Source organism: Meles meles, chromosome 21 (genome assembly GCF_922984935.1).
Source record: "Meles meles chromosome 21, mMelMel3.1 paternal haplotype, whole genome shotgun sequence".
Classification (NCBI taxonomy): Eukaryota; Metazoa; Chordata; class Mammalia; order Carnivora; family Mustelidae; genus Meles; species Meles meles.
The window spans coordinates 40,555,448-40,568,208 of NC_060086.1; the positions used below are offsets into that span (position 1 = coordinate 40,555,448).

The 12,761-nt window shown below is 50.1% G+C and overlaps 1 protein-coding gene across 8 annotated transcripts in view; it reads right to left on the reverse strand.

Moving 5' to 3' along the window:
• MGRN1 (mahogunin ring finger 1) overlaps positions 1 to 12,761 on the reverse strand; it is a 57,321-nt gene that overhangs the window by 30,188 nt on the left and 14,372 nt on the right. For all 8 annotated transcript variants that reach the window (XM_045993007.1, XM_045993011.1, XM_045993006.1 and 5 more), the window contains exons 2-4: positions 3,236 to 3,354; positions 1,745 to 1,833; positions 989 to 1,135 (exon numbers count right to left, since the gene is read on the reverse strand). In XM_045993007.1, the coding sequence (XP_045848963.1) occupies positions 989 to 1,135; positions 1,745 to 1,833; positions 3,236 to 3,354 (355 nt within the window). The remainder of the gene's footprint in view (positions 1 to 988; positions 1,136 to 1,744; positions 1,834 to 3,235; positions 3,355 to 12,761) is intronic.

The window sequence follows — 12,761 nt, forward strand, 5'->3', positions numbered from 1 at the left end:
GCAGCCTTCAGACCCCACCCCACTAGCCAGGACCCCTCCACTGTGGCAGGGAAATGAGCAGAAGAGAGAACACGGAAGCCTCGTCCAACCGTTGGGGCACTGTGGCCCTCCCACATGTGTCCTCCCACCTCCTAGTCAGGGGCCAGAGGAGGTGACCATGGCTGAGGACAAAGATCACGCAGGCAGAGTCACAAGGCAAGAGCGCACAGGGCACCGGGAGGGCCACAGAGGGACGCGGATGGCGACATCAGCGACAGCACCCGCAGGGCACTGTGCTGACCTCTGAGGGGAAGGCCCCCAGATTCTCCTGGATCTTCTCATTCTTGGCTTATGGTAAGAACACATTTTTAATGGCCTGCAGCATTGAAAAAACTAAAGTAATCCAATGTTTGGCTCAGTGTGGAGCCTCAAAGAAGGAAGTATAGGAAAAGGAACCTTGTCCTCTGGTTGCTGCCAGGGAGGGTGCCAGTGGGGGGTGGGTGAGAAAATGGGGGGTGGCAAGGGCAGCCCCTCAGGGGCCAGACCCAAGCCCCGTGAGCCCCACGGAGGACCAAGCGTTCCCTCCCTGCAGGGGCTGCTCCCCGCCAAGCCCCACCTCCGCGTTTTCTCCAGCAGCAGCAGCAAAGTCCTTACACCAAGTACAAGCGGGGGCCACTCCAGCCACTCCCACCCCCAGCTCAGGAAACTGAGGCACAGGCGGTCCCACGCCAGGAGCGGCTTGGCGGGTGCAGGGCAGGGCCAGCACCTGAAGCCTGAGCCCCAATCTCAGAGCCAGTCAGGCCCTCTGGTGGCTTTCCCCAACAGGACCCAGGCAGGCACATTTTCGCTGGTCTGTCCCCGTCTCTGGTGCTGCTGCAGTCGCACATTTCATCCTGTGAGGCCAGCCGGACCCTTATTGCAAGTAAACCCTCCGAAAGCTCCAGCACACAACTCGGACACAGAAGCACAGCCGCCGGGCCACCGCACGGCCCCGGGTGTGGACACTCACACCGCCATCCCGTTCAGGAACTCCTCCACGGCCTGGCAGTAGATGGTGATGGCCACCCGGGCATCGGCGTCAAAGGTGAACTCCAGGCTGTAGAGGACTCGGGGCTTCTCGCTGTCCTCTGAAGGGCTGTCAGCACCATCTTTGTACCTGCCCGGGAGGCAGAGGGACAGGCAGCAGGTCAGGGGCTATGCCCAAGTGCCCCCACCCTGCGCGGCACACGGGTCCCCACCCCCCGGGCGCTCAGTGGTGGCCACCTGGAACTGTGGAGGCCCGCTCCCTGGGGGCAAGGAGGGTCGACACCGCCGCACTGTCCTTCCCTCGCCTCCCGCCTACAGGAAGGGAGGAGTTGTCCCAATTGGAGACAGCCCGGGATGCCTCAAGCCTTCCAGGTCTAAAGCACCTTCTCAGCCCACTGATGCTGGGCGCTGGCTCAGTCCTGGCTGCGGGGCTGCCCCGTGCACTGCAGGGTGCTGAGCGGCACCTCTGGCCTTGCCCCACACGGCCCAGAGCACTGACCCCCAAGCTGTGACAGCAGACACGGGCCAAGGTCGCTAGGGGCACAGCTGCCGGCTGAGAAGCCCTGGTTCAAAGATGAAAGCTTCACAAGCAGGGCCCTGCTGGCCTTTCCCACTGCACCCACACCCCAGGAGCAACTCTGGGGCTCGACACCCAAGGTTAGCAGAGCCCAAGGTCGCTCACCACTGCCCCCCATCCCGGGCACCAGGGGCCACAGAGCAGGGCGGGGCGCAGCCTCACCTCACAAGCCGCAGGGAGTCCTTCCGGATGTTCACCAGGCTCCTGAGTGTCTTCACTGGCTCATGGGGGGCGGGGGTGACGTATGGAAACTAGGAGGGAAAAACCCCAAGCAATGCCCGGTGACTCCCTCGCGCGTGTCAGGGACAAAAAACAGGGATAATCGAAGCAACAGTCACGTCCGGACTCCCCAGCTCTTGTGATCGTTCACGAAGGAAACCACAGGCAGCGCAGCCAGCAAGCGAGGGAGCAGGGCCCAGGCCGTCCTGGAGAACTGTGGCCCCACAGATCTCAGCACGGTCCTCCAGTTCCAGGAGGACCCTCAGCAAGCGTAAGGTGGCCCAAGGGACCCCAGGGGCAGTGAGGGGTGGGGAAGGATGGTGGTCAGTAAAGATTCTGGAGGGGACTTGCACACACACACACACACACACACACACACACACACAGGAGTCATCTGGAAAGTTCCGGCCTGCGATAGCACACCAGAGCTTTATCAGATGTTGGCATTGGGGAAACGGAGTGGAGAACACACGGGATCTCTCTGCATCACTTCTCACCACGGCAGGTGAGGCTATGATGGTTCCAGAGTTTAAAAAATAACAGATTTATGGAGGTCTGTGAGAGCCAGACCCTGCGTGTGAGCTGAGACTTCAAAGATGGAGGCGAAGTTGCTTTCTTGCTCTCGTGGACTCAGGAGGCTGGGGGAGACTCGGCACCACCCGAAAGCCGCACTTACACGGCACTCACACGGCACACCAGGCCCTGGCTCCTTGCCTCCCGTCCACTGAAGGACCAAGATTTCATATCAACCAGGTGCTCTGCTGTAGAGCAGCCTAAAGCCTCCTGGTCCAGAGGACATCCCACCTGGGCTGGGGACAGGACCAGGGACATCCCAGGATTCAGCAGCCTTAGGGAAGAGAGTCCAATGTCTCCCGAAAGAGAGGGCCTCCGGCCTGGTCCCTCACCCAAACTGGGGACCATTATTTCCAAGTACAAAATACCCAATCTCCCCACCAGCCCTCACTCATCCTTCTCTCTGTTTCCTTTTGTGAAATATTCTCTTCTTCATTGTCCACACCCCTGCAGGGAATGGGGTGGGATCTGTCCTCCACCTCCCTAGCCCCACCCAGCTCCTGGAAGAGTCCTAGGCACACAGCAGGTGCCAAATATGTTTTGAGCAAATGGACAGCCGTGGATAAGCGTGCACTTCTCCGGTGACTAGTGAAAGCGAACCTGAGGGAGCCCCGCAGCCTGGACGCACTGGGCTTGGCAGCAGCAGCCCTGTCCCCAGTGACCAACCTGCAGCCATCCAGCCTCGAAGGGGCAGTGCCAGGACAAGCCCCCCGCACACGCACACACGTCCCGCCAGCTGTTCTGCCATCTGGGGCTACTCCGTGCCTGCTTGTCCTTGAAGCTGGCTATGGACAGCGGAGGGGAGGCACCTTACCGTCGCCACCCACGTGCCTAGCCCCAGTGAGACCCACCTGGACCCACCTGGACTGGGCGATTGCCCAGGAAATTCAGATCCATGTTTTCTCCAAAGAGGTAACCTTCAGGGTGGGGGGTGTCGAACTTCTCGCCTCCCATGAAAAAGTGCGAGGCAAAGTAGTTTCCTGGTTAAAAAAGGGAAACAAAAGTTGTAAATTATAAGGCTCGACACAGCCCAGGGGAAGCGCATGATGGCCAGAGGCTCAGGCCCGAGAACAACCAACTCCATTTGGAAAGAAGCCTCACAGGCGGTGCCTCCCACTCACAGCTGTAGCCGGGCCTCAGCCCTTCAACCCTGTCAACCGCTGCAGCCCGGTACCCTCTTGCTCCCAGACCACCCCTCCCCGCTCAGAGGCACACCCTGTCCTCTGCTCCGGGATCCTTTCCCTCTGTGGCAGCCGGAGTTGTGTCCTCCCCAAGCATACATCTCAGGTCCTCCCCTACACCCTTGTGTGTGAACTTAGCTGGGAACAGACTGAAGTACAAGTGGTAAAAACTCACAGTACAACTCAGTCAAGTATCAGTACTCAGTATCAGTACAACTCAGTCAAGTATCAGTACTCAGTATCAGTAAAACTCCGTCAAGTGACTCACAGAATAAAAGGATGTAAAGTACAACACCATGTATCTAAAATGTGGGGAGGAAAAAAATAAAATAAAATAAAATGTGGGGAGGAAAAAAGCAAGGATTCAAACTTGGGTTCAAACTTAAGTGACCCTCAACTTAATACAGACCGCTCTATGCAGAGGATGTTACATACGAACCAAATGGTAACCACAAATCACAAACCAGTAAAAGATACGCAAAAAATGGAGAAATCCAAGTATATCATTAAAGAAAGCCCACTAATGGGCGCCTAGGTGGCTCAGAGGGTTGAGCCTCTATCTTCAACTTAGGTCATGATCCCAGGGTCCTGGGATCGAGCCCCCCCAATTGGGCTCTCTGCTCAGCAAGGAGCCTGCTTCCTCCTCTCTCTCTGCCTGCCTCTCTGCCTACTTGTGATCTCTGTCTGTCAAATAAATAAATAAAATCTTTAAAAATTAAATAAATAAAATAAAATCTTTGAAATGCAGCAAAAGTGGTCCTAAGAGGGAAGTTTCTAGCAACACAGGCGTACCTCAAGAAGCAAGAAAAAGCTGAAATAAGTAACCTAAGAGCATACCTAAGGGAGCAAGAGAAAGAACAAATAAAACCCCAAACCAACAGAGCAAAGGAAGTAATAAAGATCAGGGCACAAACGTGATAGAAACTAAACGAGTAACAGAACAGATCAATGAGACCAAGAGCGGATTCTTTGAAAAGATGAACAAAGCTGATAAACCTTTAGCCAGACTCATAAAAAATAAAGAGAGAGAGAGAGAGAAACTCAAACAAAATCAGAAATGAAAGAAGAGAAATAATAACCAATACCAAAAAATACAAAGAATTATAAGACAATATTTTTAAAAATTATATGCCAACAAATTGGACAACCAGGAAGAGATGGATAAATTCCTAGAAACATACAATGTCCCAAAATTGAAACAGGAAGAAACAGAAAATTTGAACAGACCAATTGCCAGCAATGAAATTGAACAAGTCATCAAAAAACTACCAACAAACAAAAGTCCAGGACCAGATGGATTCACAGGTGAATTCTACTAAAACACTTAAAAAGGGTTAATAATATTGAGATACCACCTTACACCAGTTAGAATGGCCAAAATTAACAAGACAGGAAACAACGTGTGTTGGAGAGGATGTGGAGAAAGGGGAACCCTCTTACACTGTTGGTGGGAATGCAAGTTAGTGCAGCCACTTTGGAGAACAGTGTGGAGATTCCTTAAGAAGTTAAATATAGAGCTTCCCTATGACCCTGCAATTTCACTTCTGCGTATTTACCCCAAAGATACAGATGTGTGAAAAGAAGGGTCGCCTTCTTTTCATACCAGCAATGACCACAATCGCCAAACTGTGGAAAGAGCCAAGATGCCCTTCAACGGACGAATGGATAAGGAAGATGTGGTCCATATATACAATGGGATATTATGTCTCCATCAGAAAGGATGGATACCCAACTTTTGTAGCAACATGGACGGGACTAGAGAAGATTATGCTGAGTGAAGTAAATCAAGCAGAGTAATCAATCAATTACCATATGGTTTCGCTTATTTGTGGAGCAAAAGGAATAACACAGAGGACATTGGGAGATGGAGACATGTGAGCTGGGGGAAATCGCAGGGGGAGACAAACCATGAGAGACTGTGGACTCTGAGAGACAAACTGAGCGGGTTTTTTTGGGGGGGGTGGGGTGGGGGGTTGACCCTGGTGGTGGGTATTAAGGAGGGCACATATTGCATGGAGCACTGGGTGTGGTGCATAAACAATGAATTTTGGATCACTGAAAAAAAATTTAAATTAAATTAAAAAAAAAATAAAAAGGGTTAGTGCCTATTCTTCTCAAACTATTACCAAAAAATAGAAGGGGGCGCCTGGGTGGCTCAGGTAGTTAAGCATCTGTCTTTGGCTCAGGTCATGATCCCAGGGTCCTGGGAGTCCCTGCATCGGGCTCCCTGCTCATAAGGGAGTCTGCTTCTCCCTCACCCTGTGCCTTCTCCCCACTGCTTGTGTGCACGTGCACTCTCTCTCTCTCAAATAAACGAAACCTTTAAAAAATAAAAAAAATAGGGGCACCTGGGTGACTCAGTGGGTTAAGCCTCTGCCTTAGGCTCAAGTCATGACCTCAGTCTGCTTCCCCCTCTCTCTCTGCCTGCCTCTCTGCCTACTTGTGATCTCTGTCAAATAAATAAAATCTTAAAATAAAATAATAAAAAAAAAAATACAAGAGAAAGAAAAGCTTCCACATTCATTCTACGAGGCCAGCATTACCCTGATACCAAAATCAGATAAAGACAGTACCAAAAAAAGAGAACTATAGGCCAATATCTCTGACGAACACAGATGCAAAAATCCTCAGCAAACAAATCCAACAACATTAAAATCAAGTGGAACTTATTCCTGGGATGCAAAGTTGGCTCTATATTTGCAAATCAATTAATGGGATCTATCACATCCAGAAGAGAAAGGATATAAACCACATGATCACCTTAATAAAGGCAAAAACAGCATCTGACGAAGTACAACGTACATTGACGACAGAAACCCTCAACAAAGTAGGTCTATAAAGAGGTAACATACCTCAACCTAATAAAGGTCACAGATGAAAAACCACAGCTAACATCCTCCTCCAAGGGGAAAAACTGAAGCGTTCACCTAAGATCAGGATCAAGACAAAGATGACCACTGTCACCACTATTATTCAACAGAGCGCCGGAAGTCACAGCCACAGCAATCAGACAGGAGAAAGGAATAAAAGGCAGCCAAACCGGTAATGAAGTAAAACTTTCACAATCTGCAGATGACATGACACTATATATAAAAACCCTGAAGACGCCACCAAAAAGCTACTAGAACTGAAAAATGAATCCAGTAAGCCTGCAGGATATAAAATCAATGTAGAGTAATCCACTGCATTTCAGGGCGCCTGGGGGGCTCAGTCGTTGGGCATCTGCCTTCAGCTCAGGTCACGATCCCAGCATCCTGGAATCAAGCGCTGCATCCAGGCTCCCTGCTCCGAAGGAGGCCTACTTCTCCCTCGCCCGCTTCCCCTGCTTGTATTCCCTCTCTCACTGTCTCTCTCTCTCTGTGTCAAATAAATAAATAAAGTCTTAAGGAAAAAAAAGGGGGGGTAGGGGGTTGGGTGAGCCTGGTGGTGGGTATTAAGGAGGGCACATATTGCATGGAACACTGGGTGTGGTGCATAAACAGTGAATTCTGGAACACTGAGAAGAAATAAAATAAAATGAAAAAAAAAAAAAAAAACAAAAACCTAAAACGTAAAACAAGAAAAAAAAAGAAATCCAACTGCATTTCTATACATTAAGAATGAAGCAACAGAAAGAAAAATTTTTTTAAAAATCCAATTGATGGGGCACCTGGGTGGCTCAGTGGGTTAAGCCGCTGCCTTCAGCTCAGGTCATGATCTCAGGGTCCTGGGATCGAGTCCCGCATCGGGCTCTCTGCTCAGCAGGGAGGCTGCTTCCTCCTCTCTCTCTCTCTCTCTGCGCCTACTTGTGATCTCTCTCTGTCAAATAAATAAAATCTTTTTTTTTTTTCTTTTTTTTCTTTTTTTTTCTTTCTTTTTTTTTTTTCTCTTTTTTTTTTTTTTTTTTTTAGATTTATTTATTTGACAGATAGAGATTACAAGTAGGCAGAGAGGCAGGCAGAGAGAGAGAGAGGAGGAAGCAGGCTCCCAGCCAAGCAGAGAGCCCGATGCGGGGCTCGATCCCAGGACCCTGGGATCATGACCTGAGCTGAAGGCAGAGGCTTTAACCCACTGAGCCACCCAGGCGCCCCTCAAATAAATAAAATCTTTAAAAATCCAGTTTACAACTGCCCCCAAAATACTAAAATACCTAGGAATAAACTTAACCAAGGAGGTGAAAGGCCTGTACTCCGAAAATTATAAAACACATGAAAGAAACTGAGGATGTCGCAAAAAAATGGAAAGCTATCCATGCTCGTGGAGTGGGAGAACAAATATTAAAATGTCCATACTGCCCAAAGCAATCTGCAGATTTAATGCAATTCCCATCAAAATATCAACAGCATTTTTCAAAGAACCAGAACCAAGAATCGTAAAATTGGGATGGAACCATAAGAGACCCCAAACAGCCAGGACAATCTTGAAAAAGGAAAACAAAGCAGAAGGTATCACACTTCCGGATTTGAAGATCTACTACCGAGCTGTTGTCACCAAAACGGTTTAGTACGGGCACAAAACAGACGCGAAGACCAACGGGACAGCACACAAAGCCCAGAAACAAGTCCATGACTATATGGTCCGTTAATCTTTGGCCAAAGAGGCAAGAATATGCCAGGGGAAAGGGACAGTCTCCTCAACAAACGATGTTGGGAAAACTGGACAGCCACACGCGAAAGAATGAAACTGGACCACTTTCTTACACCATACACAAAAATAAACTCAAAACAGCTAAAGGACCTAAATGTGAGACCCAAAACCATAAAAATCCTAGAAGAGAACACAGGCGGTAATTTCTCTGACATCAGCTGTAGCAACATCTTTCTAGATATGTCTCCTGAGACAAGAGACCAAAAGCAAAAATAAACTACTGGGGACTACACCAAAATAAAAAGATTCTGCACGCCAAAAGAAATAATCAACTAGGGGCGCCTGGGTGGCTCAGGGGGTTAAAGCCTCTGCCTTCGGCTCAGGGCATGATCCCGGGGTCCTGGGATCGAGCCCCGCATCGGGCTCTCTGCTCGGCAGGGAGCCTGCTTCCCCCCCACACTGCCTGCCTCTCTGCCTACTTGTGATCTCTTTCAAATAAATAAATAAATAAAATCTTTAAAAAAAAAAAAGGAAAGAAAGAATCAACTAAATTAAATGACAACCTAACGAACGAGAGAAGATATTTGTAAATGACATATCTGTTCAGGGGTTAATATCCAGAATATTTAAAGAACTCATATAACTGAACACCAAACAAAACCAACTAATCCAATTTAAAAATAGGCAGAAGACATGAGCAGATGTTTCTCCAAAGAAGAGATCCAGATGGCCAAGAGACACATGAAACATGCTCAAGGTCACTCATCTTCAGGGAAATGCCGATCAAAACTACGACGAACTATCAGTTCACGCCGGTCAGGATGGCTAAAATCAACAGCAGGAGAAGCAGCAGGCGCTGACTAGGGTGTGGAGAAAAAGGAGCCCTCGTGCACTGCTGGGGGCAATGCAAGCTGGTGTGGAAGACAGTGCGGAGGACAGTGCGGAGGGTCCTCAAAGAGTTACAGATAGAACTACCCTGTGATTCAGTAACTGCAGTATTTACCCAAAGAATACAAGAACACGGACTCAAATACGTGCACCCCGATGTTTACAGCAGCATTACGATGACAGCCAAATTATGGAAGCAGCCCAAGTGTCTACCGACTGATGAACAGACAAAGATGTGGTAACATCTACATCCGTGTGTCTGTGTGTACACACACACGCAGGCGTGCGTGCGCAGGAATATTACTCAGCCATAAAAAATGAAACCTTGCCATTTGCAACCACACAGATGGATCTGGAGTGTAATGCTAAACAAAACAAGTCCGTCAGAGAAAGATAAATACTAAGTACGGTAGGAGTTCATTCATGTGTGGAGTTTAAGAAACAAACGAACGGTAGGAGTTCATTCATGTGTGGAGTTTAAGAAACAAACGAACAAAGGAAACAAAACAGACAAATCAAGAAACAGTCTTAACTGTAACGAACAAACATGGTTGGGGGGTGCGGGGAGGATGGGGACTAAGGAGCACACCTGTCACAGTGAGCACAGGGTCACATATGGAAGGGCTTGATCACTATATTGGACACGGGAAACTAACACAACACTGTATGTTAACTAACTGGAATTAAAATTTAAAGATAAAGGGGCGCCTGAGTGGCTCAGTGGGTTAAAGCCTCTCCCTTCGGCTCAGGTCATGATCCCAGGGTCCTGGGATCGAGCCCTGCATCAGGCTCTCTGCTCCACAGGGAGCCTGCTTCCTCCTCTCTCTCTCTCTGCCTGCCTCTCTGCCTGCTTGTGATCTCTGTCTGCCAAATAAATAAATAAAATCTTTAAAAAAAATTTTTTAAGGAAAAAAAAAAGAGTCAAACCAGACTGGGGACACTATATCCAGTGACCGATGTCTTCATAAGACAGAGGGAGATTTGGACACAGAGGCACACACAGAGGGAAGGAGGCAGGGCGACTAGACTATAAGGTAAGGGGCACCCAGAGCTGCCAGCAGTCAGGAGGCAGGAAGGACCACCCCCTAGAGCCCCCAGAGGGAACAAGCCTCTGCTGACACCCTGACTTGGAACTCCCAGCCTCCAGAGCTGTGAGAATAAACTCTGCCGTTATAAGCCGTTTGCCCCGTGGCGCTCTGCACTGCAGCCACAGGGCTCTAACACGGTTTCCCACGCCTCTGGACTAAGTCGGTTCCCCCATCCCACCCCTGAGCCCTGAGCACACTTTCACCTCCGCATGGACCACAGATGAAAACGGTGTGGACCTGAGTATCTGACACCCCCCACCATGAGAAGTGAGGTTCTAAGTTGTTCCCCATTATGTCCCTGGCACACTTAGGCACCAAATTCAGTTTTCATAAAAATCAATGGATAAAAAGCTCAGCTTTAAATAAGAGAGCTCACAGCTTTGCTGGGGAACCATGAGAGTATCTCTCCCAAGATTCCTGATGTGGTGCTCACCCTCTATCCCCCATTTCTCTCTGGCACAGACAACCCAGAGAAAAGCCCAGGTGGCCACGGGGCCCTGGGATTTTGGGGACACCCAGGCCATGCATCCCGCAGGCATGGCAGGCACATCTGGGCACCTGAGCCTATGTGGGTCCTTCCTGGATCCCCCAGAGGGAATTCTGAGCCCTTCAAACTCCGGGGCACACCCATCCTGGAGGCGTGTGTCCTTGCCCAGAGCCACAGCCCCGGCTACATGCACACAGCCCAGGCTGCCCAGGCAAACAGGCCCGGAACCAGGAGTCCAGCGTGGGGGCTCATGCCTACAGGGAACACTGGCAAGGGCATAACCCCAGTGGTTACACACAGGGCCAGGAACCAGACACAGCCAACCCCAGTGAGAGTCAGGTGAGAACTAAATAAACAGAACACTCCTGATTTTATGCGACACCAAGCAGCTGCTAACGAGAATCAAACACACCTGGATACACAGATGGAAAGATGATCATGGAGTATTTATTAAAAACACAAGTTGGGGGGCGCCTGGGTGGCTCAGCGGGTTAAAGCCTCTGCCTTCAGCTCAGGTCATGATCCCAGGGTCCTGGGATCGAGCCCCGCATCGGGCTCTCTGCTTGGTTGGGAGCCTGCTTCCCCCTCTCTCTCTCTGCCTGCCTCTCTGCCTACTTGTAATCTCTATCTGTCAAATAAATAAATCTTAAAAAAAAAAAAAAAAAAACACAAGTTGGGGGTGCCTGGGTGGCTCAGTGGTTTAAGCCGCTGCCTTCGGCTCAGGTCATGATCTCAGGGTCCTGGGATGGAGTCCCACATCGGGCTCTCTGCTCGGCAGGGAGCCTGCTTCCCTCTCACTCTCTCTGCCTGCCTCTCTGCCTACTTATGATCTCTCTGTCAAATGAATAAATAAAATCTTTAAAAAATAATAATAATAAATAAATAAAAACACAAGCTGAAGGTGTTCCAGGATCCCATTTGAAAGGTTATCTGTACACAGTTGGGTGCACATAACACAAGTTGTGAGCACACACAGAATGTTCGGGAAGGACGCACACGAAAAGCTGCTGAGAAGTCAGTCGGGACTGGAGGCAGCAGGGACAAAAATGCAGACATTCTCATACCTCCCATCTTGCCAGATAAGGACACGGACAAGCAGACGGGGGCAGTCACTAGATGGGACCACACGTCAGGTAAAAGGAATGCGCCAGGTCCCACCAGTCAGCACGGAGCAGACACACAATGAGCACGACTCCCAGGGCAGTGGGAGACGGTCTCACAGGGAGAGCAGCCGTGCGGCTCTGACATGGAGCCGAGGCAACACAGCGGCCACGATGGGGCTGCCCTAAAGGGAGATGCGACAGGAAAATGGGAAGCGTGGACTGTGAAAGGAGGGTGTTCGCGCGCATCTCTGTGCTTTCCCAGGTTTCTCAAATGCTCACGTTTTTTAAAAGGGAAATTTTTTTTTTAAAGATTTTATTTATTTATTTGACAGAGAGCACAAGCAGGGGGAGCAGCAGAGGGAGAGGGAGAAGCAGGCTCCCCGCTGAGCAGGGAGCCCCATGCGGGACTCGATCCCAGGATGCTGGGATCATGACCTGAGCCGAAAGCAGAGGCTTAACCATCTAAGCCACGCAGGCGCCCCTAAAAGGGAATTTTTAAAGGAAAGGAGGAATGTGTGCAACTGAGGACCAAGGAGGGGTGTGTGCTCGTGTGTACACGTGTGCAGCGTGTGGTGTACACACCCGCAGGTGTGCATGTGTGTCTGGGTGTGTGCTTGTGTGTATACATGGGCATCTGCGTGTGTACACGTAGTTTAGGACCCAGACGAGCAGGCAGAGCTCTGAAGAGGAGGGAGACAAAAGCAAGGAAACATCATGAAGGGCAGAAACATAAGGCAGACAGACTGGAAGATGGAAGCAGAAGAGAAACCACCATCCCTGCTGGCCTCTTCCTCCCTGCCCCCGAGATCAGAACCCATCAAGGGGGCAGATCCCACCCCTATTCTCCATGTGGGGCAATGAGCCCGGAGGTCACCTGAAGGCTGCCGAGTCCCAGCCCCCTGTGTCTTAACCCCCTGCCGGGCCTCCCCTGAGACCACACGTGGACAGCAGCCAGTGGTGTCGCCTCATGGCCGGTTACAAAGGGCGGCCGTCCCACACGATGAATGAGCCACGCGGGAAGGCCTTCTGGATCAGACCGGCTGAAAACCCTTCTAAGGCCACACTTGGAAGCCG